Here is a 19,313-nt window from a genome sequence, read left to right on the forward strand (position 1 = left end):
TGGATTTAAATATAGAGAGAAAAAGAAGTAAAATCAATTCATCCAGAAGGAAAAATGATTACCTTTGATATATACACAGGATGAAATAAGAAATAATTCATCTTATTACTCAATAAAGGAATAGTTGGGGAGTAAGAAAATGGCTCAGTCAAGTAAAGCAACTGCGACCAAGCATAAGGACCTGAATTTAAATAATGGTCATGTACATAAGAAAGCCAAATGTGGTTGTACATGTGTGTAAGCCGAGCACCAGAGGGTCAAGGAGAAGACAGATCCCAGAGCTTACACCAGCCATAGAAGTCAGTGAGCTCTGGGCTCAGGAAGAGATCCTGCGTCAAGCTATGGCAGAGAGCAATAGTGGGAGATACCCAATGTCTTCCTTCAGCTTCCAGACACACCAGCAAACACATACATGAACACACACACACATACATGAACACACACACACATACATGAACACACACACATACACGAACACACACACACACATACATGAACACACACACATACATGAACACACACACACACATGTACCTGGGAGACACTATAGACACAAAACAAAACAGAAAAGAACAGTAAGACTAATGTTAACAGTTGAATCCTTCTAGGTGAAGAGCACACAAGAGTGATTGTACCATTTCTTATACAGTTTTAGAGTCTCTCAAGGACTTGGTAAAAAAAAAAAATTAAATTCCATTTGAAATATTTACGCCTTCGAATAGCATTTATAATAAGCCAAAAAGAGATTTATTTTCATAACATCGTTTCGATTCTTTATGAAGAAGATAAACATAATAAACATCAAATTTCTCTTGTCTTTCATATAATTTTATAAAATGTTTGTTTTAATATTATGTGTATTCCCGTGTAAATGTGTGTGTACCACGTGTGCGTAAGTGCCCCCTGAGGATGTCAGATGCCTTAGAACTAGAGATACAGGTGGCAGTCAGCCTCCTAATGTGGATGGTGGGAACTAAACTCAGGTCTTCTGCATTAAGTACTCTTAATTGACAAGCTACATCTCTAGCCTATTTTTATATAATTTAATCATCAATTATAGAGGCAACAAGTGAGTATAAGTCATTTTCATGGAATTCATAATAATAAATGGAATATATATATATACAAATGAAATATAGACATTAAAATTTATATATATGTATATATATGCATATATATATATAAGTTCCATAGACAGAAGGCAAATAACTGAACATAGCTGTAATGTACTAAAATAAAACTTTTTTTCATAAAAGCAGATGATAGACAGGGACTTGGTCCAAAGCCCTCAGTTTACTAGTCCTTGCTCCTGGTTCCTTCCTTACTTCAACGACTACTGTACTAGTCCCAGCAAATATTGAGTGAACACCCAGGGCTTGCTCATGATCTTCATGCTGGGGCTATAAATGTGAACAAATTCAAGAGAGCCCTTAACTGAGGGCACTTATCAATGAACACACAAACTTAAAATATAAAAGTAAACTAGAAAAATAGCCATGGGGTAAAGCTCGGAAAACAAACAACTTGGGGTCTCGGGTGCCAACTGAACCAACATGAGAAACTCAGTTCAAATCCCCTGCATTCGCATAGGAAGTAGGCCTGACCACACACATCCACCTATAACTCCAGAGCTGCAGGGACAAAGTCAAGAGGATCAGTGAGGCTTGTTGACTGCCAGACAGCTCCCAGTTCAGTGGGAAACACTGTCTCAAGTGCATAATATCCCAACCCAATGAAACAGATTTCCATAAAGCTTTGTATACACCCAACATCTGTAAAATGTTGGTCCCACTTTCCTGCCCTTTTCATTTGTGATCCTCTAGTCAGCCAGTTACCTTAAGTGACCTTCTACCAGTAACAGCCTGGTGATATATTTCTAAAGAAAGTCCTTCTGGCAGTGGGTCTTAGCATAATTAATGCAAATGAGTTCAAGCGATTATATCCGTCTGAGACACGCCCACCCTGTTTGTAAGTCTGTTCACAGTTTCTACATCTTATGGTGACGTCGCCTCTTGCAATATAGGACAGATGGCTTTGACAAGATTTTGCTTTCTCTGGTGTGAGCCTCTGGTCCCAAAGCGGAGGTTGTGTGCCTAGCATACACCCACAGCCTAGAAGCTAGCAGCCTCTGGGATGTAAGACCAAACAGCCATGAAAGAAGCTACAACAGATCTGGAGCATCTCCTACGGATTAGCAAGCACTTTGTCCTTTACCCTTCCCCACAGACAGACAGGAAGCCCCATATAAAATGGCAACAATAAGGGATCTGACAATTAAGAGGAGGTCATAATTTGTGTGCCAAATAGTACTGAGACTGTATTAGGTTTCACGGTGGCATTTGTTTTTTGGTCTTTCCTCCTTTTGTTCGCACACTCCGCTCCGACCCATGTCCTTCCAGCGCCAGTGATCCCCTTTCCTGTTTCTTGTCTCATGTGTTCTCTGACCCTCAGAACCTCTCTTCTTCCTTCCCTCGGTTCCTTTTCTACTTTTCTAGTTTCCAGTTTCAAGACATGTATGTGTATGTATGTACACACACGCACATAACTAGACCCATGTTCATGCCTATGTACATATACAAATATTAAAAATCACAAATGAGAAAACACTAATTTGTTCTGAGTCAGGGTGAATTCAGTTCTATAAGTTTTTCTTCAGAACTCTGTATGAAAGCCCACTGTGCCTATATACTGTGTTTTCTTGTAATCAGAGCAGCTGCAGCAAACATGTGTGAGCAGGCTTGTGTGGTCAGACAAAGAATTCTCTGAGAATATCCCAAAAGTTACATAGTTGGCTCACGTGCTCATTCTACTTCTTGTTGTTGGTTGTTGTTGTTTTTAATGTTTTGCAAAACCTTCACCCTGATGTCTTTATGGTAGAATTTACCCACCGGATAGAACTTACAAGTGTCAACCTCTCTGACAAACAGCAGTCTACAAGAAAATGAGAGCCAGCTTTAGTCATCTTTGTCACTCCAGATTCTAAGGAAGGGACTTCCTGAGCCAGGTCAGCTTCTCATTCCCTTTTTTGTAAAGTTAACAGATGAGAAAATGCTCTAAACCACTGATGAACCACGGACATCCTGAATGAAGAACTGATGCTGTGGACACAATCTTAGTGACCACCATTGGTTTTGTTGTACACAGACAACGCCACCTCATCAAAACTAAGAGGGGTAGGTGTCCTTTCCGCTATGATAATCTCAAGGGTGTCTGATCAGATCAGTCACATGTCACCATAGTGCCCAGAAACTTACAGAGACAATCCATATGCCCATTCACCGTAAAACTACTACTGGGCCTGGTCATGAACCAAGGGGACAAACAGATGTACTGTATTGCAAACACAAATGATTCTTACTTACCATCACCAACATCAAAGTCCTTGAAAGCCAGCTCGGAGCCTGAGTCATCCAGCAGGATCTCACCGTTCAGAGTGAACATCATAGTGTGTTCGTTCATATCCACCATGCAGCCCACGACGTCACCTGCTTGCCAAGAGCGCCCGTAGTGCTCATTGCCCTGGTGCCATCGCTGGGCCTGTGGGAGGTAGAAGAGTCCGTTTTCGCAGAGTCAGCAGCAGAAGGATGATCACAGATGGAACTACCAGTCTAGATCCAGGCTGGGGATAAAGGGATGTCTGGAGAATCTAATTCCCCACTGTATGCACAGCAGGAGGGATTATGAACTAACTAGATGCTATTTCTTCCTTCTGAGAGATGACCTAACTATACATACTATGGTTATGGGTTGTTTTCCTTTCCTCCACGTGTACAGTTAAGAGCTGAGAGTCAAGCTGAATGCCAAACACTAAGAGAAAGAAAAAAGAAAGAAAGGAAGGAAGGAAGGAAGGAAGGAAGGAAGGAAGGAAGGAAGGAAGGAAGGAAAGAAGGAAGGAAGGAAGGAAGAAAGAAAGAAAGAAAGAAAGAAAGAAAGAAAGAAAGAAAGAAAGAGGGAATGAAGGAAAAAAGAAGTAAAGAAGGAAGGGAGGGAGGGAGGGAGGGAGAGAGAGACAAAGAAACAAAAGAAAAGAAAGAAAGAAAACCTTTCTCATGTTTGCCTCTCTCACAGTAAAATCCCTGTTCTTGATGTTACTTAAACAAAATGAAATTCTGGAAACTTCTCCATTCCTTTCTAACATTAGCAAAGCTTCAAATCACACCTAAAAATACTCTGAAGGTATATGTGAAAGTGAACATGCCCCAAACCAAACATGGATACCAGCCCACTTGTAAACACACTTCGATACAGAATATCAAATGCGAGCCTGGGTTACACTCATTTATAGGTAAAAAGTTACTCATATGAGTTATTTTGTCACATGAATCCTTTAAATTTTTATTTAAAAGTACCACCTTCATTGTGATTTGTATACAGTGTGTTACTGCATTTGTATAAAATACTAATTATAGCCTCAATGTAGCATATTGCTTTAAAATTTTTAAACTAAATTATGCACCAAAGGCATTACTCCAAATTCTGTTGTCTTCTTATCCTACTTATGCTCCTAAAGTTGAACTTCTTTACTTAGCTGTAGCCTCTGAGTGCAGCCGGAATGAAACTTCAATTTCTGAAGTGTATTTCACTATGGTTCATGTCTGGTCGCCAGCAAGAATAAAACCAAAGCTGTTTTGTTTGTTTGTCTGTCTGTTTAAAACAGCGCTCTCTCTCTCTCTCTCTCTCTCTCTCTCTCTCTCTCTCTCTCTCTCTCTCTCTCTCTCTCTCTCTATCTATCTCTCTCTCTCCCTCTGTCCCTCCCTCCATCCCTCCCTCCCTTCCTCCCTCCCTCCCTCTCTCTCTCTATGAAGCCCAGGTTGGATCTGAGCTTGTGATCCTCCTGCCTCGGCTTCCTTACTGCTGGGATTAAGGTATATAAACAGTGCTGACTTTTTTAGTATTTCTGAGTCAAGGAAGACCTCACTCTTTGACACCCTTTTGGTAAATTTCACTGAATCTGTAGGGCAGGAAAGGACATGACTAAAAAGACATGTCCAAGGTCTGCTGTGAGACCAGCAAGGGTTCTAGCACCCACACATACAAGCAGGGACAGGCCAGGTCTCAGCAAGGCTACTCACCTTAAAGCCATCAAAGGCAAAGGCACGTTCATCAGAACCCAGTTCTAGATCGGGTTGGCAGCCTGGCCTGCTCCAGCCCACCCGCATGTCTCCAGCAGTGACAGCCTCAAATTCAAAGTACCAGCGCCCGGTTTTCACCGCATAGGTCTTCTCGGCCCTGAAGATTCGGAACCTCTCCCCTGTACCGCTGCACACCTCAGCTCTCGAGGCTGTGGGTTCGAGGTGGGAAGTTAAGAGATAAAGCAGGGCTTGACCTAACTGGGTTGTAAAACCCACAGGAAGGCCTTCTATTGAATTCCTACTTCGCCATCTACCCTCAGCTCTGTTGGTTGGAACCACCAACTATAGTAGGAAGTCAGAGAAGACTTCCTGGAAAAGCTAGGGAGGAGAGACTGACCAGTTGGGCTTCCTCCTGCTGCTTTTAGAATGCAATTACCTTTCAGAAAGGAAGCCATCCTCTCCTGGATGGTTTAGAAACAGAAGACTATAAGACCACATTAATTTGAAGTCTTAGGTGAGGAAAACATACATTAAAAAATACATTGTTCTAAAAATAAATAAATAAATAAATAAATAAATAAATAAATAAATAAATAAATAAAAGCATAAGCGTATAACCACCCTGCCTTGGGCCCCTCCTGTTGGCTACCACACTATTCAAACAATGAATCAGCAAAAATGACAGTACTCCAATCTCCTTCTAGGAGAAGAAAAAGTCCTGGGGCAGCCAGAGAAAGAACTTCTGACTGGGAACAAGATTTACAACTTCTGGTATCCTTGTTGGAGGGACTGATCGGTGAAGATGCTGGGGGTGTAAGGTGGGAGTGCACCTTCCTGGGGCTGCCTTGGTGTGTGTGTCACTTGCCTCCTATTGAAATTCAGATGCTGAAGATGGCTGGGGCCAGGGGCTGGATCCACTTGTCCCTCCTCTCAGTGTGGCCACATTAAATCAATCTCTCTCTTCTGCTTTTCACCATTGATCTGGTTTGTTTCATTGGCTTATTAAGGACAAGTGTTAAACTATCTTGTTGGGGCACAGGCTGTGAGCCTTATCCTACTAAAATGTAGGCATTTGTGAGTGAGTATGGGAACAAAGGAGACAGAAAGAGCAGAGAGGGGAGGAGTGTGTGTTCTCAGAGCAGGTAATGACACCCTATGACTGAATTTTCACTACAGGGTGGCTAACAGGTTCTGGCCGACCATGAAAGAGTTTTCTGTTCTCCCACACTTTCAAAAGAGCCTGCCACACCAACAAATGCGTCTCGAAATGGGGTACAGTTCAAGATCAAAGCCAAGAGAGTGCAAAGCAGAGTACAATGGAGTGCTTGATATCCTATACCTGCTCTGTCCAGGGGGGCTACGCTATTGAGCACTTAAAATACAGCATATATGACTGAGGTGGGCTTCAAAGAATAATACATGCTATCCTCTATAGAGATGAATATGCATATGTATTTGCTAGTGAGTTAGTGTGTGTGTGTGTGTGTGTGTGTGTGTGTGTGTTGACTATGAGAATGAGAGGACCAAGCAAAGAACTATAGACCAGGTAGGCACCTGAAACATACAGCCAGAGTAATCCCAAGAAACACAATCCGCGTTAATCTCAGGGACTGAGGCTGAAGATCTGGTCTACTGGATAGAGGAGGCAGTTAAGGGAAGAGATCGCAACTGGTAAGGCCTGAGCTGGACCCCAAGGAGCAAACTGCAGGGACATCAGGTTTGGGACGAAATGCATGGGTGGCCAATTGGGAGCTTCCCACTCAGCTGCTGGCAGCTGGCATAGAGTTAACAGGCACCAGATAAACAGCTGCTTTTCATCTCCCTCCCAACCGAAGATTTGGGCATCATTCATGTATTTTAAGAGTTCAGTAAGTTGGCTATTGAGGAAAAAATGATCAGATGAAACCGCGAAAGTAAGTAAAGCTGAGTGTGGCGATTCACTACAGGCCGTAATCACAGCGCTCAGGGGGTGCGTGAAGAGCTATAGGGTAGCCTGAGCTACATCCTAGCACTGGGGAGAAACATAAGGAACCAGAGGATAGCCTGAACTACATTACAGCACTGGGGAAGGCGGAGACACGTGGATCTCGAAGAGATACGGTGGTAGTAGCTTCCTGGTCCCTTGGTCCAGGCACAGCTTTACCTGGCATGAGGTGCTGGCGTTAGATTTGTTGTTCATGTCAGGGTTCACCCTAAACTTGAATGAGCACGCTATGCTCATGCAGTGGCAATTGTGGAATTTTGGTCTCTTTAAATAAACAACAAAAAATATTATATGAAAATCTCTAGTTGTTAATCTCAGAAATGCTAGGGCTCTTCAGGGCAGGCACTGGGAGTTTAGGGAAGTTGGTTTTGTTTTGTTGCCAGCTGTAGTCAAAGAAACAAAGGGAAAGCAATTAGATCTGGGGATTTCTCTAACTTCTCTCTGCTCTTCTAGTGCTTGGAGGAGAGACTGGGGTGGGGGAGGGGGAAAGGAACACAAAGTAGCAAAGGTCAGCTACAATGTACAGAAACCCTCCTGCAGGCATCTGACAGAGATATTTTTTTTTAATCCCTCATTTAAGCAGTCTGAAGATCTTCCTGAAAATGTAGACACAATTCACTCTCTGTCGTTCCCTGGTTTAAAGTACAGAGCTGTGGCACATTTGGCTTCTTGATTTAAAAAAAAAAAAAAAAAAGATCTTTAGGTAAAATGAAAATCTGTGGGATTAAAGATAGAAATAAGCAATCTGAAATGTACTTGGCATGTGTTGGAGCACCTCCTGAACTGGCTAGAGAAACAGATCTTCCCCAGCTTTCAGCACAAGACTAGGGGAAGGCCAGAAAGTCACAACCCCATCAAAGATAAGAACTCCACTCCAGGCAGAAAAGCCACACACTGTGCTTGATTCATAGACACTGTACGTAGCTCTAACTTGTGTGAGTTTGACAAACGGTGTTTACATTGAAACAATAAATAACATGACATTAAAACATCCCTTTAGCGGGTACTTTTCTCCTGGACATGATCAAGGCTGTTGGGACTCAAATCATGAAAGTTGGGAAACAAGAGCTGACCAGAGACTGTGTTCCCTGGACCCACAGAGCTGGCAAAGAATAGGTACCTGGTGGCTGATCAGACAAGATTGAGGGTAATTCTAACGTCCAATTTTCTCACCAGACCACAGGCTTAGAGGCCACCAACCACTAGAGGGCGGTGAGACCTAACTATGTTCGAAAATGACAAATTACACCTAGCGGCAAGGAAGGCGGCTTTAGTCGCTTAAAAGTTTTATATATTACCTAGAATGTGCCAGGTGTATCTATATCCTACGTTAAAAATAATTGGTACCGAACCAGCCACCCTGTCAACTTCCTTGCGTTACATTTAGTGAAGTAATTCAGATCTCAATAAAAAACCTGTAATGGATAAGAACACATTCCACTTTCGGATGTTTTGATACATCATTGAGAACAATACTCCTCAGGTACCACAGCTCAAATACCGGTGCGTGTTTCACTCGGAATATGTAAGCATTCTCATGAAAAGTGGGGAATAAGTCAGAGCTATAAGAAATTACACAAAGTTAGGCTTGATTTTTGCAACTGTTTCTGCATTTAACTTAATCAAATGTAAGCCACAGCAGAAGAGGAAGTTACAAACTGATGTCCCTTTAAAAAATAAAATCCTTGTTTATTGTTATTATCATGTGGCCCAGTGCGCATGTGGGAATCAGAAGGCAACTTTTCAAAGTCTAAGTCTCTTCTCTGTTAAAAGGGGTTCCAGAGACTGAACTCTGGTCCTCAGGCTTTTGCAGTGGGTGTTTTATCCATGAGTTACCTCTCCGGCCACAAATAGATGCTTTTCATTGTACCAAAGCAATCGCTAGACTGATGTGGTCTTCTACCATAAAAACTTTCACACCTTTTAATCTCTACTTTAGAAAAATCACAGTTTTTCCCCAAGGCTTCCCAACCAGTCTCTTCACCTCCCAGCATCCTCCCCCACCAATCTGTCCCTGTTCTCTGTTACCATAGTTATATTTCTATGGTAAACTGGGATGGCAGAGCAAGCTCCTGGGGCTGGTAATCTGCTCAAATATCTCCACGAATCTGAGCTAGGGTTTCAATATATTCCATTTTCTGCCTTAATTATCTTCCTGTCAGGCATGGCTGCTATCTCCTTACCTGTGCCCTACATTTGGCCCAAGGGCAGAACTATTTCTCAGGTCCTTCTGTGTGCAATTATGACATACCTACTTTCTGGATGAAAATGTCTCACTGTGATCTTCAATTGCTAATGTTTTGACGGGTTCAGATTCTAAGTCAGAAGATAATCTCTCCCATAAACAACACCTCGAATGGGTGAGTTAATCCTTCGTACCTACATTTTGTAATGTGGTATGTGTAATCTATTATGAGGAAGACATAGTATTAGGTTCAAGAGTATAGCCGTACATGAGAAACATGATCTACTGCAACAGAGCACAACCCTTGACTGTTGACTACCGCTTATGTGACTTCAGAAAGACAGAAAGTTGTCAACGGTCTCTCTGTGTGTTTGTACATATTCACATGTACACATGCTGGGGGATTCAAGAGTGTGCTCAGGAATGTAGAGCTCTGATGTCACTGTCCGGTGACTCCTTTTATAACCCCCTTATTTTCTGACGCAGGATGTCACGCTGAATCTGAAGCTCTCTGGTTCAGTTAGACTAGCTGACCAGCAAGCTTCTGGGATTGACCTGTCTCCATCTCCAGGCACTGTGGCTAGATACCAGGCCTCTGCTCTTGCCTGTTTTACGTAACTTCTAAGGGTCATTGTTAGCTTACAGAGATCACTGGATCCTCGAAGGGACACAGCAATGGCTTAGATTGTCACCTGCCACCTGTCAGGTGCTTCAGGTATGGGCCGCTTAAAGGACTGTCTGGCCACTCCAGCTCTCTCTGTTCCTATGTGTTCCCATCCAGTCTCTCTCCCCCTTTCTGTCCTTCTCTGTGCTCCCACCCTCTTCTCTGACTACAGGGCTCCATCCCCATCTCTCTACCTATCTCTAATCTACTCGCCTGCCTCTACCTCAGGTCCCCACTCACCTGCCTTCCCCAAATAAACCCCCTTAGACCAGATTTGCTGCATGACGTAGTTTCTCAGGGGCACACGCTGGCATGGGCCCACCAGGTACCCCCTTGATGAATTATATTTCAGAATGGTCTCACTCAGTTTATCCTGCTTGTGTGGCAAGAACTTCACTGACTGAGCAACACTCCACCTTTCAACCAATTGCTAATGGCTCAGTCTCTAAATCCCTGTGAGAAAACTCAATACTGGATTACCATCTCTCCTCTTTTATTTCCGTTTGTCCCTTTTTGTTTCGTGTGTGTGTGTGTGTGTGTGTGTGTGTGTGTGTGTGTGTGTGTGTGTGTGTGTGTTTTCACAGAACAACATGTGGCAGTCTGTTCTCTCTTTCTACCAACCACTTCCACCATTTGGGGCCCAGGTACTGTGTTCAAATCATGAGTCTTGGAAGCAAGAACATGTCTCGATGGCCCCAGTCCATTCTTTCCTTCCTGAACTATACAGTGTTCTACATTTCCTTGCCTCATGATCTCTCTCCCTACCTGCCCCATTAGCCCAAACTCTAAACCAGTTCCTTGCTCTGCAGAGCTTTCTGAAAAGCGTTCCTGGCACATACAGGTTGGCACCTCTATTAACACCGTCTCTACATTTCATGAGATCATGAATGTTTCTCTAGAATCTTCTCATCTATTTGCACTCTTCCTCCTAACCTTTGCTGCTGATGCCATCACCTGAGTTATGAAAGCTCAGAATCCTTTGCTCCGCCTATCAGCGTTCATCCCTCCAAAGTCCAAAGAAGTAACTGCTAGCTCTCCTTCTAGGCTCCGCCCAACAGTTACCTAGCAACAGCCAGGTAGGCCTGGCTTGCTATTAAAAAAAAAAAAAAGAAAGAAAAGGCCTCTCTTCAATCTCTCTGCCCCTTTTCTCTCTCTGACCCCCTCCCCCTCTGGGCTGACCTTAGCCTCTCTTCTCCTCTTTCTCTCTCTGCCCTTGGCTGTCTCCTCTCTCTGCCTCTATTCCCTTCTCAACTCCCCTTCCCATGCCCCCAAATAAACTCTGTTCTTTTCTACACGTCCTGTGGCTGGTACCAGTGTGAGGGTTGGGGGGTGTTAGCATTTTGTCTAAGCTCCACCCCACAACCAGGTGTGCCTGAGTCACTCTAAATGGGACTACTTGTCCCCTCCTTTCTCTTGCTCTTGCCTTCTTGCTCCTGCTCTGTCCTCTCACCTCTTGCTCCCCCTCTCCCCATTCAACTCGCCCCTCTCTTGCCACATGCTCATGACTGGGCCTCTCCTCCTCTCTCTCCCTCTCCCCTCTGCCTCTCTCTCCCTCCTTCCCCCCCCCCCTCTTTCTCTCTCAATCTCTCTCTCTCTCTCTCTCTCTCTCTCTCTCTCTCTCTCTCTCTGTATGTGTGTGTGTGTGTGTGTGTGTGTTGTGTGTAGTACCCTCTCAATTCTCCTCCCCATGCTCTGAATAAAGTCTATTCTATACTATCCTATCCTGTGGTTGGTTCCTCCCAGGGCATGCCTCAGCATGGGCCCACTGAGACTCCCCCTTCCCCCATATCTCATCACACATCCACCAAAGCATATTCCTCCTTTCCTTATCTTTTTATAAACACAACAGGGGGCATGCCTCAGCATGGGCCCACGTACCACACTCTGCAAAACATCCTTGGTTTTATAAAACACATCAGTAACCAAAGATGACAGTCCCCACGGCATGGACTCGGTGATATTTTTACCATGTCCATCCTCAGGGCCCTTTCTCCAGCTCCAAGATACACTGGAAAGCAACACCCCCTGAGGCACAGAAACAAAGCAGCTACCCACACTTTTCCGGGGCAGGCAGAACAGGGTAGAAATGTCCCCAAAGGCCAATTCAGAGATGACTGTCAAGATTTTACCTCCTGGTCCTAAATCTCACTTGCAGATTTCTCTGTGTTCAGCCTGCTTTAAAAGTTAGATCAATGTAAACACTCTTCTCCACAGGACATTGTTAAAGCCAGCAGGGGCAATTCCTTCACTGTAGCAGCTGCTCAAGGTAGCAGCAACTTTGTAATAAACAGCAGCCGGCAAACAAGAGTCACGGGGCAGGAGCTACCCACAGCAGGTTGCATGGGGGGGGGGGGCTCTCATTTTTCTAGAAATCTACAGACAGGAAAGACCTGAACACAATTTCCATCTGGCCTTATCTATGAGAGACCTCGAAACTATAAGCAAGCAGTCAACAAATGCTAAGGTGAAATTCCAAGCTCCTCTAGAATGTTAGAAGCCAGTCCCAATGGGAAGCTTCAGCCTCTCCCTAGAGCTTTTCCCCTACTTGAGGAAGGCTCAGCCTATCCCCAGCTAAGGGGCCACTCTACACCATATGACACACTACAACATCAGCTCTGAAAAATCCTTAAGGAAACGGTTACAATGTACACAATAACTAAATTCAGAGTTGCCACAATATATTATTTAAAATGTCCAGCTTCTCACAAAAGTCCTAAGGCATGCAAAGACCTCACAAAGGGAAAGAGCAGAACTTGACTCTAAAGAAGGCCGGGTCCTAGAGAAACGCTAACAACGTCAAACACTTTAAGAAAGTATAGAAAACTATGTGAAGAACCTAAAAGTATAAGAGCTGGCAAGGTGGTCCTGGAGGGAAAGTGTAGGGATGTGGCTAAGTAGTAACTTAACTGATTGGTATGCTGCAGGCCCCAGGTTCAATGCCAGTAAAGGCAAGAACTGAGCAACCATCTATTTGAAGAGATGAGGTGCTTTAGCAATAATCCGATGGCCATTAAAACAGTGATACAGAGACACGTGGATCTCCAGTGTCAGCAAAAACAAGAACCCAACAACCATCACATTGAAGGGGTGAGGAGATGCTAACTATAAATCCTATAGACATTAAAGCCACAATATGGAGGCACGTGGACCACTCTGTGCCAGTAAGCACAGCTAGTTCAACAGTGCAAATGGATTTATCAGTAAACGTAATAAAACTCTTCTCCTAACGATCAACCTCCGGGCTCAGAGAATATCAATAAGAAAGTGGTAAAGACTTTGAAAAGGGAGGGGAGCAGAAACAAAACAGAGGATTCCTCCAGAAGATAGGCAGATAATGGAGGAGCTTCCCTGTTATAAAACCAGCTTTACAGTCTATTAAAACACAAGAAAATCACAAGAGATTCCCACACCAACATTCCTTATGAAGATGGATGGGGAGATTCTGCACAAGTTATTAGCAAACAGCTTTAGCTGTATACAGGAAAAGGAGGTAATCTATCAGGACTAAGTAGAACTGTCCAAGAAATAAAAAACTTGGTTTAGTGTTCAAATATCAATACTTTACAAAATGTCAAAAGAATAAAAGAGAAAATAAATACCCTTCTTTGCAAGTGACAAAAACATATATATGTAACATTTCACAACTATTTATGCCAAACTCTCGCAACAAACTAAGAGGTCTGTTCGGTATGAGGAACGATACCTATTTTTAAAAAGAAGATTTCCTTAGCTACTGAGAGTCCCTAACTGTAACGGCTGTTTCCTGCCCAGAAGATGCACTCTGAAGCATCCCGTCTTCTACAATGTTCCCGAACTTCAGAGAGTCCTTATCCACCACTTCTTTTCAGCACTAACTACATAAGATTATGCCAGTCAGTATTCAGATATGGACGGAGAAGAAGGGGCCCAGGGTCACTATCCCTCTCTGTTGAACTATTTACTATTTGTAGAGTCAATGAAAGGGGAAACCACTGTTTACAGTTGTGGACCTCCTGGTGACTTCACTAGGTTCCAAAAGAGAGTTCCAACCCAACTGTCAAAAAGACTGCCCTATGTAGACTAAATGGGTCACAATGTGAATGTCATGAGTCTAGGACAAGAACCGAGAGATGAGAATGTTGGTAATGGCAGGGTAGGGGATATGACGGCAAGAGGATTCCAAAAACATACACATTTATGAAATTGTCAAGGAACAAAATCAATCAACTTAAAAAGAAAAGAAAAGAAATTGATTCAGGAAAATAGTTCAAGGATAAAGAGTTTTATCTAGAATAGACAATGTCCTGAGTTTTTGGTCCAAACATGGGAGAAAAAAGACTCAAACAAAAATCTTCTCTACTGCTAATACTAACAATCAAGTGTTAGAATGATTCCCTTAGACTGAGACTAAGCTGGGCTAAGTTTCTCTCCACTTCTGTTATACATTGAGTATGAATGCCTCACACTCAGTAATTCAAAAAGTAAGCTACAATTATTATAAAAGGAAAGCTAGACTTTGTTTATATAGAGAGAACTCTTTGAAATATCTAAAAATAAAAATGCACACACACACACACACACACACACACACACACACACATTCACACACCTCCAGATCAGAGAATATAAAACCAACTTACAAATAACAACTGTATCTCACATTACAGAACACCCTACTAAATAAAGTTAAATCAAAACTAATTTCACCCACATTAGTACTAAACCACTGTAAGAAAGAACATATATAGCCTTTATTCTAAAATCAAAAAGTCACCACCGAGAGAAACCATGTTCATAAATGGATGAACTATTGTTAAAGGGTCAATCTCTCATAATTAAGTTTTAAGTTTAATTGCCATTTCATCAAAATTAAACTGACATATTGCACATAAAAATAAAGAAATACCAAGCAAAGAAACAAAATTTGACTACATGGGAGGGTGAACCCTGCAGAGATGACACACTGCCCTGAGCTACGCATGAGAGACAGGTCTAATCCTTCAGGGGGATAAACCCATGCAGACCATCAGCCTCAAGTGGACACCTAGAGTAAAAGAGACATGCTTGCCCTCCCCTTTTATGTGTAGAGCTTTGAAAACCCACTACACGATTTTGCAACCAGGGGTGACAGAGCAAAACCAGTACCATGGTCCTGATCAGGAGCCTCCAGATGGTATCCGTAGCCCAGCAGCGTGCGCACTGCCTCCCGGAGACTGTCTTTGTTGGACTTCTTGGTTCTGTCATCCAGAAGAGTATAGGGAACAAGACGAGGGTTCCTTCTATTCTTCACATCCTGTATCAGGGAGAAGGTTTGCAGTCATCTGAGCCATGCAGCAGGGCTGGGGATGGAAGGTAAGGCTTGGAACAGGTGAGGCAAGCACTATGTGAACTTTGATACAACCCCACAGCCAACATCTCCATATTTAGGGAGGCACCAGCAGTTTCTACTCTATCTTGGCTTAGGAGAAACTATGAGGTGCTGAAGCCTCTCCCTCTCCCCTCTCCCTTCTTTCTCTGTCTCTGTCTCTGTCTCTCTCTCTCTCTCTCTCTCTCTCTCTGTATCTCTCTTTATCCCTCCCCTTCCCCCACTTCTCACACACACATATATACAGACACACACATGCAGTAAGGAAAAAAAAATCTAAGTTTAGAAACACATGCCTGTAATCTCAGGACTTTGGAAATTGAAGTATGAAGACTTTAAATTCAATGTTATCGTTTACTGCACACTAAGACTTATCTCAAACACATTGAAAAAAAAAAAAAAAACAAAACAAGCTAAAGGGCTGGACAGGTACAAGGAATTCTCTTTTGTCTTTTCTTTCTCCCCTTCCTCTCACAGTTTGTAATGAATCCCTGATCATCCACTGCTATATGGACACAAGTCACATGGGTTGTTTGTGGGAACGGGAACATTCCAAAGTTACTCTCTCTCTCAAAACAAACAACACCTCAGGGTCCCACCAACACAGCATCAAACCCTACTGCCTGCCTGTTCCCCTCACTTCTGACATAGTGCTGAGTTCTTCCATCTTAGCTTCCCAGTCAAGAACCCTGGGAGCCACATGGAGTCATAGTCTGTGGACTGTCATTAGCAAGAGTCTGACCACTGACACAGTTCCCCTGGTTTCTGTGCACATGTGTATTTTTAGACTAACAATAAACAAGGGAAGAAACTACCAGCCAACTCTCTCCAAGAGTTCACAGTCTACGTCTGAGCCAGATAATGTCACCAAGAAGAAAATGAAAACTCGGTTCATGATTCAGACAGTAGAATGGGGTCAGTAGGAAAGGTTCAACACACACTACACATACACACACACACATACACACACCACACACATAAACGCACGCACACCACACACACCACATATACCACACAATCACACACACATACACACCACACACACACACAAACCACAAACACATACACACCACATACACACAGTCCTTCAAAATGGTAAAGGTCTTCCAAATTTACACAATCTTTTAGTCTTTATATGTAAACATATTCTAAGCCTTTGAACAATTATCCATTTTCCCCTGAAAATCTTCAGGTATTGGTGTTCCACCATGAGCTCGCAAGAGACATCCTAAGAAGAAAGTGAAGATCTTTGGCTCTGGGGTCAGAAGACTTGAGCCTAGTCCTGTTCTGTGACCTGCCGGCTGAACAGCACTGAGCAAAGTCTTCTCCTTGTGGTCCAGTGCCTACTGTGTGTGAAGTGAGAATAGGGCTCTTTCTTCCTTGGTGGGAATGCTGTGAGTTACACACGGTAACTCTGAAACTCTAAGCTCAGTGGCAGCATCTAATAAAAAATGGTTGCGGAGAGTATAAGTCCCCAGGCACTGCTGTTGCCTTTTGCATCTGAATGAAGTCAGATATTTTGTTAATGACATTAACAAATCAACAGTGGCACATAGAAGTCTAATAGCAAGACAGATTAGGATGTGCTCTGCTGCCTCCACATCTGCAGCTACTCACGACTCTTTGTGTTCAGGAAATAATCCATGACCACTAATAGATACTTGACTCAAAAATCTAGAAAAATTCAGAGCACTTGCTTTCCTCTCACATTGAACAAAAACTCATTCATTTGGTGTCCCAAACAGACTTCACTTATCCTTCGGGATTTTGTGACACCCAGATGGCATTGGAGAAGTAATTTAAAGCCTACTGCCCACCCCTGCCCCTCAGAATGATGTTCTGTCACATGTAATACATCATCTTACTACCATGAAAAAACAACACAGAACAAAATCCTAAGTGAGATTCTGATACTCAGACTTGGACTCTGGAACTGTGGATCTATTTATTATTATTGTAGTTCTGTCTTTGTCTTTCCACAGCTCCTTCTAAACCATCTCAAAGAAGGGAACGCCTGAAAGCATACTACAAACCACTCTTGCAGTATGATCCCCTTGGTACAAGCGAGGGGTTGGAACTCAGCTTGTTACATGCTGTCATGATACTGCAGAGAGCTTCGGTTATCTACTTTCTTTTTTAAGATGTAATTATTATTGTTTTACATATGGTTGGAGGCGAGGCACTGAATGCCACAGTACACAAGTGGATGTCAGAGGCCAGCCTTGTGGAGTTCATGTCTTCCCATTCTACCTTTCCCTGGGTAGTCGGGGTACAGCTCAGTTGGTGAAGCACGTTAACTACTGTACCTACACAGCCACCTCGGCAGTCTAGTGGTGCAGAGATGCTTCATCCAGGTGGATAAGCACTCTAAGGAGCATTTCGATGAGATATCTGTAAAGAGCCACAATTTCATGTCTTCGGTTGGAATTAATGACCACCAGCACTCAGAGACTACTGGGTACCTGCTGGATGCCGTAAGTCCAGCCCTGCCGGATTCGGTCCCGGGCCCACACGTTGTGAGCATTTTCAGCCAACTTGTCCACCATTGCTTCCTGAGACGGGGTGAGTTTTATAAAGCTCAGATCCATTGGGGCGGGCTTGTACCCACTGGTCAGCTGGTAACTGCAAAGCAAACAGAGAAACTTCAACTTGCTCTCTTGGTTGAAAAAAGCCTGTGACAGTCCTGCCCTAGTCCATCCAGTCCCAATTGTTCTGCTAAAGAATGTGGTGAGCAGATCTATAGAACAGTTAGGAAGTTTGAGCCCCCTTTGATTCAGCTGCTCCCTGGGTAGCTAGGAAAAGCCACAGGGTCCTTATGTTCCTGTTTTCATGCCAGCAAAATGTAGAGAGAAACCACTTACCTATATCTGAAAGGCACAAAGGACCTACACCTTTGTGCCCTTAATAGTTGAGGCTTTGGGAGCTCAAAACAAACGTATTGACTGTTTAAAATGTGCAACGCTTAAGAGCTTTGTCTTCATGTAATGCTTTTATTTTGTTTTAAGATTTAGAGAGGAAGGAAGGGGAGAGGTGGGGAGGGAGAGGGAGATATGGACAGGAGGAGGGGGAGAGGGGGTAGAGGAAGAGGGAGAGAGAAAGAGAATATATAAGTAATAATTGAGGCCATAAGTGAGTATCAGATCCCCTGGAGTTGGACTTGCATGTGGTTGTGGGCTGCCTGATATGGGTGCTGGGAACCAAATCCAGGTCTTCTATACGAGCATACTGTATCCTTGACCACTGAGCCATCACTCCAACCCTGATACTGTTTTACTTCAACTTTTAGTGTGTGTACGTGTGTGTGTGTACGTGTGTGTGTGTGTGTGTGTGTGTGTGTGTGTGTGTGTGTGTGTGTGTGTGATGCTGTTGTGTGGAGGTTTACAGTGATGTCAAATGTCTTTATTTTTTGAGACACGGTTCCTCAATAGATCTGCTACAACTAGCCTGGTTGGCCAATGAGCTCCCAGTGATTCAACTATCTGTCCACCTCCACACTGCTGGGATTCCATGATTACTCCAGCATACCCCGCTTCTAAGTGGGCACTGAGGGGCCTAGACTTAAGTAGCTATGAGCAAGGGCACAAAGATATTAAAGATTGGTAATCAATCTATAAATCATTGACTAAAATCAACGCTTATGCAAGCCACCCTCAAAGAGAAAATGATAGCTCTGGGCAAACAAAGCTAACAGAAAGCTTTCGCCCCATGGAGGCTCTTTCTATAGTTGGGAGGAGGGAGGGATGCCTTCTTAATAAAACACTACAGACAAGTTCTATTCCTGTAAAACCGGATAATCCCGACATTTTTTAGTCCTTTTCCTAGATAAAGTTCCTCACCAAATTGTTTTGATCTCAGTGAGAAGCATGAAGCTTGGCTTATGCTTGTTAACTTGAAGTTGGGTTAAAACTAGTTGCCACTCATTTTCAGATGTAGAGTGTGTGTGTGAGTGTGTGAGTGTGTGAGTGTGTGTGTGTGTGTGTGTGTGTGTGTGTGTGTGTGTATGCACATACAAATGCGCGTGAGGGATAAATGTCATTACTTGGGTACCATCCTTGTTTTTTGAT

General features: G+C 43.3%; 1 protein-coding gene across 1 annotated transcript in view; it reads right to left on the minus strand.

Annotated features, from left to right (window-relative positions):
- The window catches only part of RYR2 (ryanodine receptor 2), a gene marked incomplete at both ends in the record, with an annotated part of 539,514 nt that overhangs the window by 190,261 nt on the left and 329,940 nt on the right, over positions 1 to 19,313 (minus strand). Inside the window, 4 exons of the mRNA XM_080918509.1 lie at positions 3,363 to 3,537; positions 5,073 to 5,281; positions 15,030 to 15,177; positions 17,712 to 17,871. Coding sequence (XP_080774635.1) covers positions 3,363 to 3,537; positions 5,073 to 5,281; positions 15,030 to 15,177; positions 17,712 to 17,871 — 692 coding nt within the window. The remainder of the gene's footprint in view (positions 1 to 3,362; positions 3,538 to 5,072; positions 5,282 to 15,029; positions 15,178 to 17,711; positions 17,872 to 19,313) is intronic.

This window comes from Micromys minutus (genome assembly GCF_963924665.1).
Source record: "Micromys minutus genome assembly, chromosome: 6".
Taxonomy (NCBI): domain Eukaryota; kingdom Metazoa; phylum Chordata; class Mammalia; order Rodentia; family Muridae; genus Micromys; species Micromys minutus.